General features: G+C 43.1%; 2 protein-coding genes across 3 annotated transcripts in view; one reads left to right on the plus strand and one right to left on the minus strand.

Moving 5' to 3' along the window:
* LOC131113394 (uncharacterized) overlaps positions 1-1715 on the minus strand; it is a 40467-nt gene extending 38752 nt beyond the window's left edge. Inside the window, exon 1 of one of the 2 annotated variants that reach the window (XM_058064247.2) lies at positions 1164-1715. The gene's annotated coding sequence lies outside the window, so the exon portion shown is untranslated. The remainder of the gene's footprint in view (positions 1-1163) is intronic. The other variant, XM_058064244.2, reaches the window with a different exon arrangement.
* Positions 1287-13632, plus strand: LOC131113537 (BCL2/adenovirus E1B 19 kDa protein-interacting protein 3). The gene is made up of 7 exons (XM_058064255.2): positions 1287-1418; positions 8821-8986; positions 11305-11455; positions 11623-11704; positions 11778-11851; positions 12218-12364; positions 12973-13632. Exons 1-7 carry the CDS (start codon positions 1389-1391, stop codon positions 13019-13021), a joined length of 699 nt encoding a protein of 232 aa, XP_057920238.2. The 5' UTR covers positions 1287-1388; the 3' UTR covers positions 13022-13632.
* The last annotated feature ends 6403 nt before the right edge of the window (positions 13633-20035 follow it).

A 20035-nucleotide genomic window follows, 5' to 3' on the forward strand; every position in this document is an offset into this window, starting at 1 on the left:
GTCCAACAGTTTGCCCACCCCTGCTCCAAATTGTCCATAGGTATGAATGTAAGTGGGAATGGTTGTTTGTCTATATGTGCCCTGTGTTTGGCTGCGGACTGGTACTTCACCTCTCTCGCAAGTCAGCTGGGATAGGCTCCAGCATACCCCCGTAACTTTTTTAAAACACTTGTTCTGCTGGGATATTGTTAAGAGTTCATAGGTATCAATAGTAAGAGAAGTAGTATATTTTGTACAAATACATAGTGTCAGCACAGTGGAACATATATCAATTTCCCACAGGGTGTATCCCAGTCAGCTGGGATAGGCTCCAGCTCACCTGTGACCCTGAACCGAATAAGCAGTATAGATACAAAGCGAATAGATACCAAGTGACCCAACTTTCTAACACAATGAGTGAAGAAGATAAATGTACTACATAGCTGACCCTTAAAGAGTCACTGATAAGATATACGGTGTGTACGCACGTGACAGAGGCACCAAGTAACTACTAGTACCATACAGCAGTACTCAATTAAATTGTTTCTAGCGTATTGCCTAAGCCCACACACACACTTTTGCTACATTAATGGGATTCCCTTACTCGGTACTTCCTCCCCCCTCCTGTAACTTTGTGGATACCCCCGTTTTAAAAACACACACACAGACATTTATGCAAGGAGTGCAGGAATCTGCAAAGCTCTGCATCAATGGAGGCGTCTCACTCGTTGGAGCATCTCATAAAGCTGCACAGTCTCAGAAAATAACTCCCACATCTGCAATAAAGTCATCCCTAGTATCTCAGCACACACACACACAATAACACACACACAATAACACTCACACAATAACACAAACAAACATAAGGCAGGCAGGCTATGAGCACATGACCCCTCTTGTGGGAACAAATATGTGCATATCCGGACACACTTGCATAAACAAATGTGACATGCACTACCTTTCTTGCCTTTGAATAGCTGGAATACTAAATAAAATACTCACACACACACACACACACACACACACGGAGTACAATATGCTAATTGTCTAAAATATCAACTGAACAAACGGGAGGGTGAACAAAAGCTGCTACTTTGCGCGACTCTCTAACATCCTTCCTCAGCTCATCTCTATGGTGATGCTGAAGGCTCGCCTCCATCAGGACGCAACTGAGTCACACATACCACATCTCTCCTCCGCTCTTCCCTCTCGTCTCCTCCTCCGGTCCTCGCGTCCCGCTGGTGTTTGCTTTTTATTCCCGCCTCGGTATCACTGCCGCCGCCGCCGCCGCCGCCTTCCTCTCGCCGTCCGCCTGATGTCTCCCCTCTATCGGTGCCGCGGAGTCGCTCCCCTTCACGTGGGGACCTTTGTAGCCATCCCTCGGAGCTGCCGCCTCGCGGTGGAAGTGAATGGACAGGAGGGGGAGCAAGACGACAAGAGTGAGCAAACAGGCAGTTATCCTCTCATGTGCTCAATCCCCCCCTCCATCACCACAATCACCATCACCGCCGCCCGCCTCCCTACTCCAGTCTCGCTTCTCTTTCCCCTTCTCCCCCCTGCATCTCTCCATCCATCGTGACCTCCTCTCGGGTGTCGCCATGCAAGGCTCTATATCCTTTTAAAGCGAGGGGAGGGATGGAAGTGGGGTGGGGGGAGGTGGAGCCACAGTGGGTCTAATTAAAAAGCAGAGTATGTACAGCTGCGGAGAGAGGAGAAGGAGGAGCGGAGCAAAGTGTGGAGGAACTAGGGAGGTGAAGGGTGGAAATGAGGGGCAGGACATGGTTTTGGGGGGGGTGGGAGGAGTGCTGTATGAGGTGGGGAAAAGCTGGCAGGACACCAAGGTCAACTGGAGAGGAATGCAGAAAGGCCATGCATAGAGGGCATGGGGGGGGCGATAAAGGGGGACGGATATGGGAACAGACAGGTGGAATGATTTCACAGATATCTCCCATATGAGCAGGACCAGTGCCAGGGAAGCATGACCAGTGCCAGGGAAGCATGACCAGTGCCAGGGAAGCATGACCAGTGCCAGGGAAGCATGACCAGTGCCAGGGAAGCATGACCAGTGCCAGGGAAGCATGACCAGCAGGATAATAGAGACACGTGAACACAGCGACATCTCAAAGCTCACGTCACTAGTCTCCTTTTCGATGCCACGTATCAATGACTTCCTTTTGTATGTGCATGAATATGGAATAAATGTCACCGAGTACTGAATTATTGAAGTAAGTTGGCTTGCTTGTGAGTATCATCTCTTGTTGCAGTGCAGCATGTTTGTTTGAGGAGTGGGAGTGCGGCCGCTGCAAGCTTGAAGTGGATGCATCATTTAATTTATGTTATTGATCACAGGGATGTCCGATATTGGCTGTTTTTGCAGAAAAACCATATTATCCAACTCTCAATTTTCGATACTGATATCAGCCGATACCGACATTCATTCATTCCTTCATTTTCTACCGATTATCCTAACGAGGGTGGAGGGGGTGCTGGAGCCTATCCCAGCTGTCTTCGGGCGAGAGGCGGTGTACACCCTGGACTGGTGGCCAGCCAATCACAGGGCACATATAGACAAACAACCATTCACACTCACATTCATACCTATGGACAATTTGGAGTCGCCAATTAACCTAGCATGTTTTTTGGAATGTGGGAGGAAACCGGACAGGGGTGTCACTAGGTTCTGAGGATTGGGGGGGGCGGTGCTTAGCCCCCTGGAGATGCCCAGAATATGAATGAATGTAGTAGACATTCAAAAAAATCCAAAAAATCGAATAAGGAACAAAAACCGGGATATAACTTTCCCACTTTTGGACAGATTTAGTAGAGATACTCAATTGTTTTAGGCCACCATTAAACCATTAAAACCGCTGCTCAAGCTCTGCAACCATTCTGTCCAGTGGACAGTGATCAATGATATAATAATCATTATTATATTATTGATTAGCCTATTTTTATTACTATCATCATTATTCTTCTTCTGATTACTACTAGTAGTAGGCTACTACTAGCCTGCTTATTGGCTTGCTTATTAGCCTGCTTTTGCCCTATTTTATTAAATTTGTCAGAAATTTTGTAAAAAAAAAAAATCCATAAAAAATATCAAATTATTTAGGGGGGCTTAAGAACATTTTAGGGGGACTGGGATTGAACTCGGGTCTCCTCGCTGTGAGGTCTGCGCGCTAATCGCTTGACCGCCATGCAGCCCAGATACTGATATGTGTCACATAATTGTATGTACATGTACTATGAATGATGAACGTACCACGTGGCAGAAAGTAAACAAATAGACTCCGAGTCATCCACAAAGCCCAAGGTACGCTCGTTGGCACACCAAGTACAAGAAACGACTTCCAACGCCTCCCACACTTTATTCACGCCAGCAGCCATCTTGCATTGGAGAAACACTCAAAATAATCCAATAAGTCAAAGCCAATGGCTCCCACTTGGGGACATGCCCAATCAAAGCAGACATGTTATTTAGTATTATTAATGCGATCGCTCCTCGCACCAGTTATTAATGAATACCATCACCTTGCATAATAGAAATAAACAGAAGGACAGAATAAAGTCAAAGGCAACAGTGTCATCTTATCACTCACGCCCGGGTACATGCCCACACGCAACTTATTTGATAAATGGAATTATTCCTCCCCCCAGTTGTTAATGATGGCGTCTACCTTTCATCATAGTCATGAGCAATGATTCCAAATAAGCCACAAAGTCAGGGAGGTTGCAGTAATGCAGCATTGTGTTCTGCTGGAAATGACTCCTGGCCCAAGGAGGGAGTGGGAATCGTGGCCAAGTCTGTCATGGTGAAACTGGCCAAAGGAGAGTGTGCCACTAGATTCCAGATCTTAAACAGGACCTATTATGCTCATTTGTTGGCCCTTTGTATTGAGTTGTGGACTCCTATAGAGCTGCTACACATGATATGCAGCACAGAAAGCTTTCTAGTTCTTCCAGAATCTGCACCTATTCTGCTGTATTTCTTTGGATTTTGTGATTCCTGTGAAAATGCTCTGATTTAATGTTTTAAAATCGACGGCCCGCCTCCATGCACACCCACTCTGCTGTGGTTGGTCACACTCGCCGCTGACTTGATGAACGGTATAAGCTGCACGGCGCTCGAGTGGCTAGCAGCTAGGAGACCCGAGTTCAATTCCACCCTCGGCCATCTCTGTGTGGAGTTTGCATGTTCTCCCTGTGCATGCGTGGGTTTTCTCCGGGTACTCTGGTTTCCTCCCACATTCCAAAAACATGCTAGGTTAATTGGCCACTCCAAATTGTCCATAGGTATGAATGTGAGTGTGAATGGTTGTTTGTCTATATGTGCCCTGTGATTGGCTGGCCACCAGTCCAGGGTGTACCCCGCCTCTCGCCCGAAGACAGCTGGGATAGACTCCAGCACCCCCTCGCGGTCGCCCCTTGTGAGGATAAGCGGTAGAAAAGGAATGAATGAATGATTAAACGGTATAGTTCCGGATGAAAACCAGAAATGATCGTTGGGTTATGGAACTCATATACATCAAATTTCATAGAAATCATCTCAGTCGGAGTTAGATTTGTGTGACAAAATGAATCAAAAGATAATGATCCAGTCCACCAGTCGATTTGCTTTTTCTGAAGCTACCACACAACCAGTTTTACAGATGAACGCAAGTAAAAACACATACGTAACTATTGTTTATGTGGGGCTAACAACCCATGACACCCCAGCCCCATTTTTCCTCTTTACTGCCACGTTGCATGTCGGCTTGTCATCACCACACAGGCCATTGTCACTAGAGGAGGCTCTATAGCACTTGCATAGACAGATAACATTTACTGCTAAACGCCTCGAGGAGTGAGACATCCTATCCCATTTTATCAGCTCCGATCACTTATCCTCCTCACTGCCACCTTCACTTCGGTTTTTTTCCTTCCTCCTACCAGAATCACATTAACATTCCCCTAGATTGTGTGTCTGCATCCCGAGGGTTTTCTACTTTTACACTTCACACACACCTTGTTTTTGGTAATAATCATTTAAAGGAATGTGAGATGTGGAAAAAAAGGGCAGAAGTGCATCGCACTTAATGCATTAGGAATACGTTACGTGTATAAAGAATCAAAATGGGGTTATGCAATTTAATTTAATGGCAGAAATAACAATATTGCAATAAGATACTAATGTAGGATAACAGTAAAAAGTGTGCCAGGTGGGTGGTCTACAAAAGAAAATCACTGCCAGGATCTCCAAGGATCTCAGGACAATTATTGCAAGTCTCCATCCAACTAAGTGACACACAAAATGTGTTCATGTTAAGTTTTGTGCTTGTGCGTGTTGAGTGCAGATTGAAGAATAAGGGATCGATCTGTGGCTCTTGAGACCTGGACTGATTGGGGATGGAAGCTAAATACATGATGGATGGATGCTAAGATAAGAGATGCAATGATTGAGGTATGGTCTTGTGATAGATGGATGGGTGAAATTGGATTGTGCCACCATTACCATAGCAAATAACTTTATTAACTTCAATTGTACATGAAGTCTTCTGTGACTGAAGCCAGGTACAGTAATCAACGCTAAATGACTCCAAAGACGTAATGGAGCCATTACGACTTTTTCAGATGCTTATTTGTCTGCCGCTTTAAAAGTATGCTAAGATCGGCCTCATCTTTCATGGACTCTTAAAGGATTTTAGGCTTGGTGGATGTGACTTATGGACTATCTGAGATCCATTACTAGAAATACTGTAGACCTAAACACTGTATTTCATTGAGAACAGATGACGTGTGCGAGAACATTGCTGTCATCTTTAATGGGAGTACTTTTCTTTCCCTCTAAATGTTGGTTCTATAACATGTTTCACATCAATCCATCCATCCAGCACCCTGAGGCAAAAAGCCCAGACTTCCTTCTCTCTGGTGACTTTGTCCAACTCCTTCCCAGGCCAGTTGAGAGTCCTGGTCTCTCCTTTGGGTCCTGGGTCTTCCCCAAGGCCTCCAATTGGTTAGACAAGCCCCTGAACACCTCCCTTAGGGAGGCATCCTGACTGGATGCTCAAGCCACCTTGAGGTTCTCCCAGATGACCTCGTCCTTTCGATCTCCACCCAAAGCTGATGATCACATGTTATTTTCTCTATCTCTATCTTCTAATATGAAATGACTGAATATTTACGTATCAAGGCCATTTTCAGCCAATTCAAGAAACAATACAAGCAGCTGATGTTTGCTAAATACAAGGATGAGTCTTGAACCAGTCATGATGTGCTATATATATCACTATATTGACACTTACTATGGTACTCATTGTATGGTCATATCACCTCGTACTTCAGTACATGACATAAAATAAAATAAAATAAAAATGTTAAAAAACAATTAAAAATTAAAATTAATAAAATAAGCAAAAACAAAAACTTAAATTATATTACAAAGGCAGGAAGTGAGCAAATGTAACAGTTAGTGATTGTAAAAGTACCAGATGGAGGGGTAGGATTTAATAAGCTTTGCTTCTTCCTACTCCTTTTGGACATGTGGAACTGGGAACTGATTATGTGATGCACTCAATTGTAATCTGATGCATGTTCAAATGAAATAAACCATTACCATTACCATATCACCTTGGAAGTTAAAGGTGTCCACGTACCCCCTTTGCTGGTGTACCACTAAGGGTACGCCTACCCCTGGTTGAGAAGCATTGTTCTAGATTCCAGTTGAGAAGTTTTAATCAATTGTTTTAGTTTTACAGTGCTAGAATGTTTAACGATTTTAACTATACACTGGTTCACTTATTATTTTTTACCATTGCATGACAGTTTATTATTATTATTTTTTAATCAACACATTTATTTTTAGTCATGTGGCCTTTCTTCAGAAGTTCCCTCCACCAGGTGGTAATGTTGCTCTTAAAGTGTTGAAGATGTCCTCTGATAAACACACCTCAAGCCCTCAAGGACAGAAATAATCATTTTTTTCTGGGCTGCATTTAAAAATAGTAGCACTATTTTGCAGAGGAGTGGACCTTCTGTCCCAAGGGCGGTCTTTTGTTTTCTCTCTGCTCGTTCGCGGCTCTGAGTGATGTTTCAAAGTGATGCAGTTTTCAAGGAACACGCTTTGAACAAGCTTCTCGCTGTGTCAGTCTATTGGTCTTCGTGTTAAACGTTCATGAAGTAAACTTGGCAGGGTTGAAAATATGTTTTTCTATATTTTGCTCAGGCTGATGAACCTCCCCTGAAGTCCTCGGAAAGCCCATTTTAGGTTATTTTTGCCTCTCAGTTTGTTGATTTTTTGCTTTTGCAGATTGTATTGCTTTAATTTGGACAATAGCTTTGATTTTAAACAGTGAAATATGACAGATTGATGTCAGTGCACTAAATCCAGTATTGTATTATTTATGTTCTTATGATGCATCATATTTTTATTTAGATTTACTATTTAGATTATTGATATATTTTATAATTTTTTACATTTTTTGTTTTAAATATTTAAAAAGTTTTGCATGCACAATAAAATATGATTTAATTAAATGTATTTGATCTAAATGCACAACTATAAATAGTAATACACGTTTAAAGCTAATGCTAACTGGTCAGTTGAAAGTACATCTTGGGATTAGAGGTCTGTGGTCGCCATAGCAACATCAAGGTTGCCGTTATTTGTTTTTAGAGTAATAATGAATAATAATAATAATAATAATAATACATGACAATCGGTGTGAATTAATGTCAAACAATATAAGGTAATACAAATGGTTTAAAAATCATATAAATAGAAAGGTTTAGTCAGTGAAATTAATGCATTTTTAACACAAGTTAAAGTGCTCATTCACTAGCTTGAACGTATAAACTGTCTAAACCAGGGGTGCTCATTAAGTCGATCGCGGAGGTGGTTCTGGTCGATCGCTGGTCGATCGCGGCGTGACATTAAAAAAATATCATCCAAGCATCAATGCCGTCACTTGATTGATATACAGGGCAGCCATTCATATGACAACTGAATGTTGCCCTTCGGGTGACCAATCAAATCAAACAACGTCTCTAAGTGCAGCAGAACTTACGATGTCAGCCAAACATCCATCCCCGTTACTTGATTGACATACAGGACAACCAGTCAGATGACAACTGAATTTTGACCTTTAGGTCACCGCTCATGCGTAAACAACGATGCAAAGCGCTAAGCTAGTCGGCGAATTGCGTCAGATTTTAAGCCCTCGCTAAAGTTTATGGTCACTAAAATGAGTGAAGTAGCTGGACCAAGTAAAAAGGCAAAAACATATCACTTCCATACGGAATGGGAGGTGGACTTTTTTTTCCACAATGTCTTTTTCGAAGTGCGTTTGCCTGGCTAACCTGGCTATCAGCAGCTACTGTCCGGACTATGCATCCCTGGCTGATTCAATTCAGTGCAAGTCATCAAAGTAAACTCAGGTAATTACAAAAAATGTTAATAGTTAATTATGTGTGTTTTGCAATATTGGCTCATTTGGTTATGTAAGGTACATCAACATACATTGTACGTACAAATAATCCTCAATACATTTGAAAATAAATAGATGTTTTGCATTTTTGTAGTGGGTAGATCATTTTGACTCGGTCATTTTAAAAGTAGCTCGCATGCTGAAAAAGTGTGAGCACCCCTGGTCTAAACGTTTCTATTTGGTTTCTGTAGCACAGCTCATCTCCCGGCTTGTTTTGTTTACATGCTCGCAGACACGTGGCCAGAGGGGAGGGGAGGGGCGGGGGTTAGGGAGGGAGGGAGTGACGGTGGTGGTGGTGGGGGGGGGGGGGGGTGCTAGCATGGATTAGTGCAGCGACAAGGACCGGTGCCTTTATTTATTTCTTTATTTTTATGTTTAGGCTTCCACAACAAAAGGGGGAGTGACTGAGGGAGATCCTCCTGAGGACATTTGCACTTGTTACTCCTCGCTGCCTTCCTCATCCGGCCACGGTCTGCACCTCCAAGCCCCCCCCCCCACCTCAGCCAGTATGTCCAGCTCGCAGACACCAGAGGACGGCCTCTACGGTGAGTGATATCTTTGTATTATTTATGACTCCTACTGTACATGTGAATGTATACATCATTGACACATGGTGCTGCTTACTGTAAGCTGTAACCAGCTCTGAAGTAAACAATAGCGGCGGTGACCCCATTTCATGAGGCACAATCTACGCCGATGTGCTCCAAATTAGATGAGCACACTTATTTTTGTTATTGTTTCACTTTGTCGCCGTGCAAACGGATCCCCTGCCTCACCTGCGTGTATCTCTGTAAGCCAATTAAGCCACAGAGATTTCCTGACGCTTATAGCCTGGCTGGCACACCGGAGAGCGGACTATGCAAAACCAGGAGGCCGCCAGCCAATTATTGGCCCAAGAAAAGAAAAACTAGTCAACCTGTTGTTGTGGTTTTTAGCTCCTGTTATGTAAGGCTGATGGTGCACAACAACAATATCAGCATTGCACCATGGGAACTGATTCAATGCTGCAGAAGAATGGCGGCAGATAGATCAGCAAAGTGGTTATGTCATAAATCTTCTCTGTAGGGACCAAAAAAAAAAAAAAACTAGGGCAATGGCACAGATGCCCCTCCCTCCACTTCTCTCTCTGTGCTCAGTCATGTCTCGACACCCCCTCCACCACATACAACATCATATATGCTTATAAAGTGGGAGATTATGGACACATCAGATGGCAGGGACGTGGGGGGGGTGCTGTGATTGGCTGATGATGGCCTTGTAAATGTTGTACACAAACAAGGGGAGGACATGAGCGCGTGAATGGCTAATCTCTAACAGAAATAAGATCTTACATAAGCATGCATGTTGTCAGTCCCACTTACTGTTTAGCTGTGCACAAGCATGCACACCACCACATGCTTGTGTGTGTGTGTGCGTGTGTGTGTGTGTGTGTGTGTGTGTAAACCTTTGGCCGCCCGTGAACCCAATGAACCTTTTGTATCCATTCATTCATTCATGTGCTATGTTGGTGCCTTGTCGGAATTCATTGAAAGCTCTCATATAGCTATAATACTGCAAGTATAAAGTCAGAAAATGATGAAAAAATAAGTCAACATATTCTGGCAATAACAAAGTAGTGCAATCGTATGAGTAAATAATAGACGTGATATTAGATGGGATATTTGTTTGGGTTTTTACATGAGAAAAGTTGCAAATTTAGAATCATTGAATTGTAGTATTTCAAGAAACAAATCGTAATGAATGAATAAAGTTTTAATAATCGAAGTTTAATATAATTTGGTCCGGTTCTTTTCACCCGTTTTTCAGGGGCTGTCGTGAATTGTTGCTTTTTCAAGGTGCCGAAATTACACTTTTCTGGTCCAGGAGGTGGATAAAACCCACCACACATTCATCAGGGGTCCCGGCAGGACCCAAAGAAGGCCAAAAATCCTACTTTTCCGATGGGTCAATTTTCTCCCGGTTTTCATGTCTGCATCTGTCGAGAATTCTTGTTTTTCGATGTGCCAAAACAACACTTTTCTGGTCTGGGAAGTGGACAAATCCCCACCACACATTTATCAGGGCTACCGACAGGACCTAAAGAAGGCAAAAAAAAAAACACTTTTTCAACGGGTACATTTTGGGTTTTTCAGGTCTGCATCTGTCGAGAATTCTCGTTTTTCGATGTGCCAAAACAACACTTTTCTGGTCTGGGAGGTGGACAAAACCCACCACACATTCATCAGGGCTACAGGCAGGACCCAAAGAAGGAAAAAAAATCAAAATCGACTTGTCGGAAAAGTGGGTTTTTTTTTTTCTTTTTTTCGATCTACTAAACATTGATTTCATTTTTCTGTTGGGGTGCATTGATATACATACTTATGCTAGTTCCATCAATAACAGCAGCTTAGATACAACAACTCTTACTGTGTCCGCTCTCATTTGGGTGGCTGTGTCTTCCAGCACAAGACGTGTGCTCCAGTCCTCAGGTAAAAATCGTGACGGCGTAGCAAAATTGACAGCGAGGTATCCACTCTTCCATCTGTGAATGGCGCTGAGACTAGCGATTCGCGATGCGTCATGTCCGCCAGATAAAGATAGTTCTTCATGCTAGCTGCTACAATAATAATATCGCTGTAGCTTGGTTAATATACAAATCAGTTATGTAAATGGAACACATTAGGGTAAAAATATGTACGTCCCATGACGTCCATGGTTACTAGCTCATATTAACTTGTTTCTTCGTGCTAGAATGCACACAAAAGGGAAAGAACTATGTGTTCATGTTTCACATAAGGATTGTGAATGATGGGCAGTGCAGTTCCACTTTGAACTGTGTTCTTTTCTGTAAAGAAATAAAAGGTGTCTTATTTTTCCCGTCGAGGCTCCTGGGTGGAACTGGAGGAGCTGATCGCAGCGGTGAGCCGCAGGGAGAGTCTGTCAGGACCGCAGGATAGCATCTCCTCCGCCCTGCAGGAGGAGCTAGAGAGGATCCTCCTGGAGGCGCAGCTGGAGTGCGAGAGGAATCGAGACAGGTAACTTTTTGGGGGGGAGGGGGGGTGTCATGTTTTTGTTTTTCTCCGTAGCTTTCATCCGTTTATAACAACACATCATCAATGTCCCGTGTACGGCTGATTGTTTGAACACAAGTGTCGAGTGGGTGCGCTAAAGGAACGTAAAAGTGTCTGTTCACTGTCTGTAGTCCCACGCAGGTCCCGACCCCGCAGTCGGCCGGTTCCCCAAGACCCCCCAGTGATCCAGACAGTGACTGCATCACCATCCAGGTACACCCGTGTTGAAAATGTGGATCTATTTTGTGCTATTCTGATGAATTGATGTGCTTGTGATGTAAAACAGGAGGAGAGTGACAGGAGAGCTGACACTGATTGGGTGTGGGACTGGTCCAGCAGGCCTGAAAACATGCCACCCAAGTAAGAAAAACACTACAAGCTAGTCATTTTCTTATTTTCTATTTTTTATATATAAATTAAAAATGTAAATGTATAAATGGAATATTTTCATTCAGCATAGAAAACCGGTTTACGACATTCTAAATACGGTTTTCAATATTATTACAGCCATGACACAACACCCTTACACTCACCTATAAATGCATCTCCAAGTACTGCACATTTCTTATTTTAATGCAAAAAATGAGCCCAATAGCGCTATTTCCTAACAACCTTAGTGAATAGTGACTCACTGCTGCTTCCAGTGGATCAAAGTGGTATTGCAAGACAAGCCTCTGAGCTTCTGCTAGTTTGACATCCGAGCGATGCTCCTCCTCGTCTGTGTAGAGAGTTCCTGTTTCAGCACCCGAAGCAGCCGGGCTCTCTCAGCGTCCGGAAGACGGAGGTGATGAAGAGGGGGATCTTCTCGTCCGATGTGCTCCTCATCCTCGTTCCCTCGCTGCTGGCATCGCATCTCCTCACGCTTGGAATCGGGTATGACAAATATGAATATGATAAATATTAAAAATATAAAATATAAAAATATTAAGGGAAAAGTGTCCTAATATTATGAGGGGAAATTAATATCATTTTTGTAGCATAAAGTTGAAATATAAGAAACACACAAAGCAAATTTTTTTTTATTAGGTTGTCGAAAAAGTTATAATATTATGGTGATAAAGGAAAAATATTATAGCAATAAAGTGACGATTATGACAAGAAAATATACAAGAAAAAAGCAGAAGTAGTCGTAAAATGAAAACAGCAGAAATGGAAAAGAGTAAACAAGAGTAAAGTCAATGTATTATGAGAATAAAAAATGTGAAAAAAGTCAGATTTTACAAGAACAAATATGTAATATAATGAGAATAAAGTCGAAATATGAAGAAAAGAACATTTACAAAGATTGTTAGTGGATAAATTTGAAGAATGCAAAAAAACAACAGCAAATATGGGAAATAATAGCAGTTTATAATAATAATAATACGTTTGTTTGACTTTTACCACAGTGTATTTTTTTTAATGTGTATAACTACTACACATATTACAAGTGAATTATGTAATAATTGTTTTTTTTTGTTCATTTTCTCTGTTTTTTTTAGCATCTACATAGGAAAGCGTTTGGCTTCATCCACAACTAGCACACTGTGACATTAGCTCAAGGCCCCGCCGACCCTCCCCAACCCCCCCAACCCTCCAACCCCCATATCGCTAACGTTTTGGCCAGTAAGGTCACGTCCTCTCCTTCATCACAACCATAGTACCTCGCCTGTTTGCTTCTATGTTCATCACCATATGTGTGTGTGTGTTCTGTTGTAGAGCCCGTAAGGGAGGGGCGGGGGGGGGGGGGGGGGGTTGTTGTATGCATGGACGCGAGCCAATGAGTCAGACTGAGGTCACTTTAGCCTCTAAAGAATAATCAGAAGGAAGACATTGGCCAGATGATACAACAAAAGGAGAATTTCCTCATCAAAAAGAGCAAAAAAATGGTCTTTGTCCAGAGCTGAGAACGCTGTGTTCGCACAGATAAAATACGCAAGCCCTTTGGACAACCTTGGGGGGGAAAAAAGCTGTCATTTGTCACAAGTAATGACCCTCTGTAAAATGTTATTTTTTTCTCTGCCATATATCTCTAAAGTAGATTTTTTTTTCTGTGTGAGAGTAGGAGTGCTTGTACTTTTTTGTCCCCTAATCCCATTAAATATTTAACCTCCCACTAAGACAATCCCGATCCCATTAAATATCACTCCTCCAAACCTCAATGTGCTTGTTGGCTCATTTATTCTGCCCTTGTACATGTCTATTTTCTAGGAAGTGCCGCACTGTCAAAAACAAAAAAAAAGTATTAAGTATTAGTATTAAATATTAAGAGGGAAAAAGTTGTACTGTAAATAAGAAAAATAACATTACAAACAAAAAAAATGTAGTTATATTTAGTGAGTTATTTTTGTAAAGTTGCAAGAATTTTTTTTTTCCTACAATGACCATGCTTCTAAATGTACTTCCTGTAGTTTGTATTTTGATTTACTTGAGTCTTTGCTCTCATGGCTCTGGGATGTTATTCTTGTGCTATTAATAGTATGATATTGTAATGAATCATTAATACTTAGTTAGTTATTTTGCCTTATTCCCTGATTGCGGTTTCTTTCCAGCTGTCATAGCACATATTTGTCATTTTACGTGTCTGCAATTCCAGCCCGCTCCGTTGTTAACCTGCAAATGAGCCACAGCATCTGTTTGAAATTTATTGTACTTTCCACAAAACGTGAATCGCGGTGAAGCCCCGCCCCCTGCTGATTTGTCCTCCTCCTGATCAGACATTTGGTTGGTATTTCATCCATTGTTTTCTCAACTGTGCCTGTCATTGACGACTCGTGCTGTTGTTGTAAACGACACGAGCGCAGCCTCGCCATCTGCCGATGTCGTTGCTTCCCTTTTAACAAGCTGCTTTCGTAGACCAGACAAGCATTGGACATTTTATTGCTTCCGATAAACCCCAGGAACAGTTTCCTCTGAGCATCTCGTGAAATGACGAGTCTCGGTTTCGCAATCTAAGTAGTGCGGCGTGCATTTCAGAAGATGAGAACAGGCACGTCCATTTTGGTCCAAGTTCCACCAAACCCGTATGAGTTTATCTGCCATTAGCGTGGCGTTTGATGAGAGGGGTCCTGTTGCGCTCATTAAGACGATGCAACAACAAGGAGACTTGGCGGTGAGAGGAGGCACCTGGTTTCCATTATCAGACGTTCCCACGTTAGCATAGCATTGTGAGACCGTGCCTAGCTACGCCACCATGTTTTGGCACAACAACAGGAAGCGCTTTGTCGGGAGATGAAACTATTGCATGTGCTTTGGATATGCACATTCATCACCCTTGGCTGCCATGAACACGTTCTTACTTTGAGCTTACTGTTGGATACCTCCAGTGAAATGCTTCTTTTTTTCCCAGTTTTAACGTTTCCGGTTTGAATGCACAGTTCATGCTAACACTATAGCATTTAACATTTAACTGGTGGCGATATCCACGATTGAGCAAAGGAACCTGCAAGGACAATGGCCGCCCTGGTCTTTCCAACAGAGCCCCTTTCCCACGGACGCCACAAAGAAACTGTGGAGTGGCGGTCTACCTCAACACCTCCCACTCCCAGAAATTTTTCAAGACCTCATACATGTCGGGCTGACAGCATGTACCTCAACATTTGACATCTCTGGGAAAGGCATTAGCTGACGACATTACCCACGGTCCGAGACTAGAAGTGGCGTTTTCAAGAAACGTGGAGACATCAGAGAGGAAACCTGTTGAACTAGCGTGGCCGGCATCTTGCTCGAACAAGAACGCGTCCGTCTCCGATATCTTCATTTTACCACATGTGGGCCACTTCCTCCGTCATGAAACGCCACATTGTACGGAACGCTGGGTTACAACCCAGCGTTTCTGCGTAATAAAAGGATGTACTCCCACAGAGGAAGGCAAGGTTATAATAGGATATTATTATTATGACCAAACCACTCATGCACGCCCACGTGCTGGAGCCGACTCTTTAAAGCTCTTCTATCCTGCAGGTTTGAAAGACAAGCATACTGTTTGTTATGCTTAATCACGGCACCAGCACTCATTGTATTGTAACCAAAAGTTTATAGACAATTGTCCAAAGTGTGGCCCGGGGGCCATTTGTAGGCTGTAACTCTTTTTTTTTTTATTGGCCCACAAAATAAAATTGAACTAAAGAATAACAGTAAAAATGGGCTGCATGGTGGTCGAATGGTTAGCGTGCAGGCCTCACAGCTAGGAGACCCGAGTTCAATTCTCTGTGTGGAGTTTGCATGTTCTCCCCTTTCATGCGTGGGTTTTCTCCGGGTACTCCGGTTTCCTCCCACATTCCAAAAACATGCTAGGTTAATTGGCCACTCCAAATTGTCCATAGGTATGAATGTGAGTGTGAATGGTTGTTTGTCTATATGTGCCCTGGGATTGGCTGGCCACCAGTCCAGGGTGTACCCCGCCTCTCGCCCGAAGACAGCTGGGATAGGCTCCAGCACCCCCGCGACCCTGGTGAGGAAAAAGCGGTAGAAAATGAATGAATGTATGGTGTTGTGTTTTGAATGTGAGTCCACTTACAGGATGGAACAGGTTAAGAACCAAAGTGTTTACAAAAAGGCAACAAAAAAAATGTAAACATGCACAATGTCACCGCATCACTTGAGGTTATTCGCAGTGAGGTCGTACAGTGTCCAGCTGTTAAGTTAAATGGCTGTGTTTGTGCACTGGCAGGTATTACGTCATCTTCTATCTACCCTGCTAAGATGACACACCAGGAAAGGCCGCTAATTGGCTCCATGTGTGCTCGTTCAGCTCCTATCTGGAAAGTTCTCACAGGAGTCACGTCAAAGCCGTGTGCCATACAGACCTTTCTAGCCCAGACATGTCGATGTGACAGACCTGGAATAAGAAGAACAAACCATTTTGTATACGCTCTTGGAGGATTTGGGTTGCTAGGCAGAATTGACATTGAGCATGTTGAGTTGAAGATGATATCCATCCATCTATTTTCTATGCCGCTTATCCTCACCAGGGTTGCTGGTGGGTATGCTGGAGCCTATCCCGGCTGACTTCAGGCAGGAGGCGGGGTACACCCTGGGCTGGTCGGCAGCCAATCACAGGGCACGTATAGTCAAACAACCATTCACACTCACATTCATACCTATGTTGGTCTTAGCCACTTTTATGTTTGAAAATGGGCAAAAATATGCTTTAATGTGAATATTCTGACTAATAATAATTTGACTACGTTTTTTTTTATTTAAAAAAACGCAATATAATGAGGGTGCAATGTTGGAGCCATGATTGTTTTCATGAAAGTTTGATTAAATGTTAGTGGAATCAAATGGTAAACGTAAGACTGTCAGAGAATGGCAGTAACATTCCGAGGAAAAAGTGGGGACTATTACAGGATTAATGCGTGTGGCGGTGAAACCAATAAGCTGTGTTGTTGACATTGCCGGGAGTCTAAGAAATGGAGACGGTGTTGGAATAACAGACCCGAGTTAGTCCCTTACGACTCCGCCGGTGATTTACCACGCTCGACAGCCGTGTTACGTACAGGTGGACGTGACAAGCACTGAGACGAATGCGTCCCGCTTAAAGTGTGACGGATAGACGTCTTGAAATGAGAAGGGTCTGGGCGTACACATGGAGAAACCATCAGCATGCGCCGGGGCCTTCAAAGTGGCGTTGCATGATGCAGAGGAATGTTGCGAGACACCCAAACCAGATTGTTGTTGTTGTCTTTTTTAACAGACAATGTGTTTTATGCCGTCACGCTGAGGTGACTCGAAGACGATCGTCGCTCTCTGTCATCAATCTCGCAGACTAAACTGACGTTTTCCAGGCGCTCGGGTTTGTGTTTCACTGTCTACAACCATCTTGAGTGATTCCACAGACGTGACTTAAAGGCGGTAGTATCAGATAAATATGAGTACATTTTTTTCCATTTACATAATGTCATTTTCCATGGTCAGTAGAAATATCAAACCACGCAACTGAAACATGAAGTGGCTCCCGGTGCAAAAGAGCTCCGGTCTAGACAGGTGACAAATGTTTAAGCCTCGCAGGAAGTCTGCTTTGGTTTTTAGGCTGCTCCAAGAAACTCACCACCTTTCTCCAGCATTAAATAGCACTTTGTCCTAAAGGTTTAGTCTAGTCCAAAAAGTCAAGTTGTAATTTGTGGCCAAGCCTCTCCTCCTAACAGGTGTGAGCTTCTGGTTTAATGATGTGTCTCGTTTGAAAAAAAAAAAAAAAAAAACACCCTCAAACGTGCTGACAGGCGGCCCTTACGTAACCTCCCTCAGGTGAAACTCCTTCGGAGGCTGTAAGACTTCGGCATCCTGCGGTGTAACAAGCGTTAGCGCTCTCGTTTTTCGGCCACGAGGAGCCTTGCGGTCGCTTCCAACTGCGTGGTAACCGTCCGTTTCTCGGCTGCTGGTTTGATGCAAGAACATTCCACTAAGATGCTGTATGTCTGCTCAGCGTCGGTGTTACTCACTCACAACTCTGCAAAGACTTGGACGTGAAAAACGTCCTCTCAGTCAGCATTTAGTAAAACCACCATCAGAAGCTACAGTAGCCAAGACATACATGCACGGGGGAACCGCTAGCATCCAACACCGCTGAGGTACAAGTCAGAATTGGGGAAAAATGTGTCTGCCTTTTAAAGTGTCTGACATTTACCCCAAAAGAAGCAACAGCTGCATTAAAGTGGTTAACGTCTTTTTACACTTATGTTTAATTGTCTTTATTTTTTCATAATTAGCTTATTTTATACTGAAGATGGACTGATATATTGGTCATTCATTCATTCATTCATTTTCTACCGCTTATCCTCACGAGAGTCGCGGGGGATCTTCGGGCGAGAGGCGGGGTACACTCTGGACTGGTGGCCAGCCAATCACAGGGCACATATAGACAAACAACCATTCACACTCACATTCATACCTATGGACAATTTGGAGTGGCCAATTAACCTAGCATGTTTTTGGAATGTGGGAGGAAACCGGAGCACCCGGAGAAAACCCACGCATGCACGGGGAGAACATGCAAACTCCACACTGAATTGAAATCGAGTCTCCTAGCTGTGAGGCCTGCGTGCTAACCACTCACACACCGTGCAGCTTGGGATGACAATTTGACACAGTCAACCCCCTAAACCGTAAACCCCAACCCCAACTTTCACCCCGAGCACAGTGGTTCTTAACCTGGGTTGGGTTAACCCGGTTCGGTTATTAATGTCACATGCAGATGGTCACGTGACATTGCTTGGCCAATCAGTGCTGCGGGGATGAAGTGCTCTCAGTAGTGAAGGTGTGGCTGACGTGGTCGTACTTGGTGTGATTTCTTAGTTGATGTGGTCAGCTCTAAAAGAGCGTCAGACGCTGCACTGTGTCTCCGCCTGCTGTCATAACAGAGAGACAAATATGAAATCAATTAGTTAGCATCGTTCTTTTTGACAGCACTTTAAAGTAATGTTGAAATCTCTGTCTCGTTGCAGCTCTGTTAGCATGACTTGGAAGCCATTTTGATGTCAAATTACTGTTACATATTCTTGCTTTAAATAGTCATGTTCTACTTTTTATTCTTTAAGGAGGATTTGGGCTTTAGGGAATTGAACAAAAGACGTTTTCCTTTCCTAAAGCAAATAGATGGGCTCTCATGGGCTGATTTTGGACACCTTGTCGTATTTTTGTTTGAATTGTTGAAAAGTGTGATTAACTGCCAGACGTTCTCTCACAACTTAAACATCCATCCTCTCCTCCTGTTTTTTTTTTTTTTGTTTGTTTTTTTAGCTCTCCTCCTGAGTCTCACTCCTGTTTATAATCTCAGCGGAATTACACGCGTGTCGGATTCACACCCATCAGCATCACACACAAGTCAGGGGATGCTGTCAGATGCTTTTTGTTATCACTAAACCAGCTGTGGCGCTCACCGTCTGACATCATCTGAGAGTGTATATATATACATATATATATATATACACATATATATATACACACACTACCGCTCAAAAGTTTGGGATCCGTTGCAAATTTCTTGCATTTCACAAACATTTGTATCCATTTCACGATCAATGAAAATGAATCAGATGATTTTCAAAGAAGGATGTAGATTTTTGCATAGAGGCCTACTATCAACAACTGTCAGTCCTCTGCATCAATCTCCTGGTATGGCTGCTAATCCAAGTTCATCATTTTATAAGGCTACTTGATTATTAGAAACCTATCTAAAAAATATCTTACCATGCTGTTAACTACTCCCTTCAGAGAGCAGCACAAACTAGGTCTAGCAAGGACAGAAAAACTATGCACAACTGTGCAAGAAGACAAATATCTGAGTGTGTAGTTTAAGACTGTAGTTTAAGCCTCACAGGTCGTCACCTGGCAGCTGTACTAAATAGTAGCCGTCAAACACCAGGGTCAGTATCAACAGTGAAGCGGCGACTTCAGGATGTTGGACTTCATGGCAGGACTGCCAAGAAAATATCTCAGACTGGACAAAAACATTTCCAAGTGATCCCAAACTTTTGAGCAGTAGTGTATATAAATATATACTATATATATTTTGAGAGTCCATTTTTGACCCAGTGTAGAATCAAAACAGAAGTCAGGACAACC

The sequence above is a fragment of the Doryrhamphus excisus genome, linkage group LG10 (genome assembly GCF_037039965.1).
Source record: "Doryrhamphus excisus strain RoL-2023G ecotype Guam linkage group LG10, RoL_Dexc_Guam_v1.1, whole genome shotgun sequence".
NCBI classification, from domain to species: Eukaryota; Metazoa; Chordata; class Actinopteri; order Syngnathiformes; family Syngnathidae; genus Doryrhamphus; species Doryrhamphus excisus.

Excerpts from the sequence above, each read along its gene's own strand:
- LOC131113537 (XM_058064255.2), top strand. The coding sequence starts at position 1,389 with ATGGACAGGAGGGGGAGCAAGACGACAAGA. Across the intron at positions 11,705-11,777 it reads GTGACTGCATCACCATCCAG|GAGGAGAGTGACAGGAGAGC; the intron begins GTACACCCGTGT and ends GATGTAAAACAG. Across the intron at positions 12,365-12,972 it reads CTCCTCACGCTTGGAATCGG|CATCTACATAGGAAAGCGTT; the intron begins GTATGACAAATA and ends TGTTTTTTTTAG.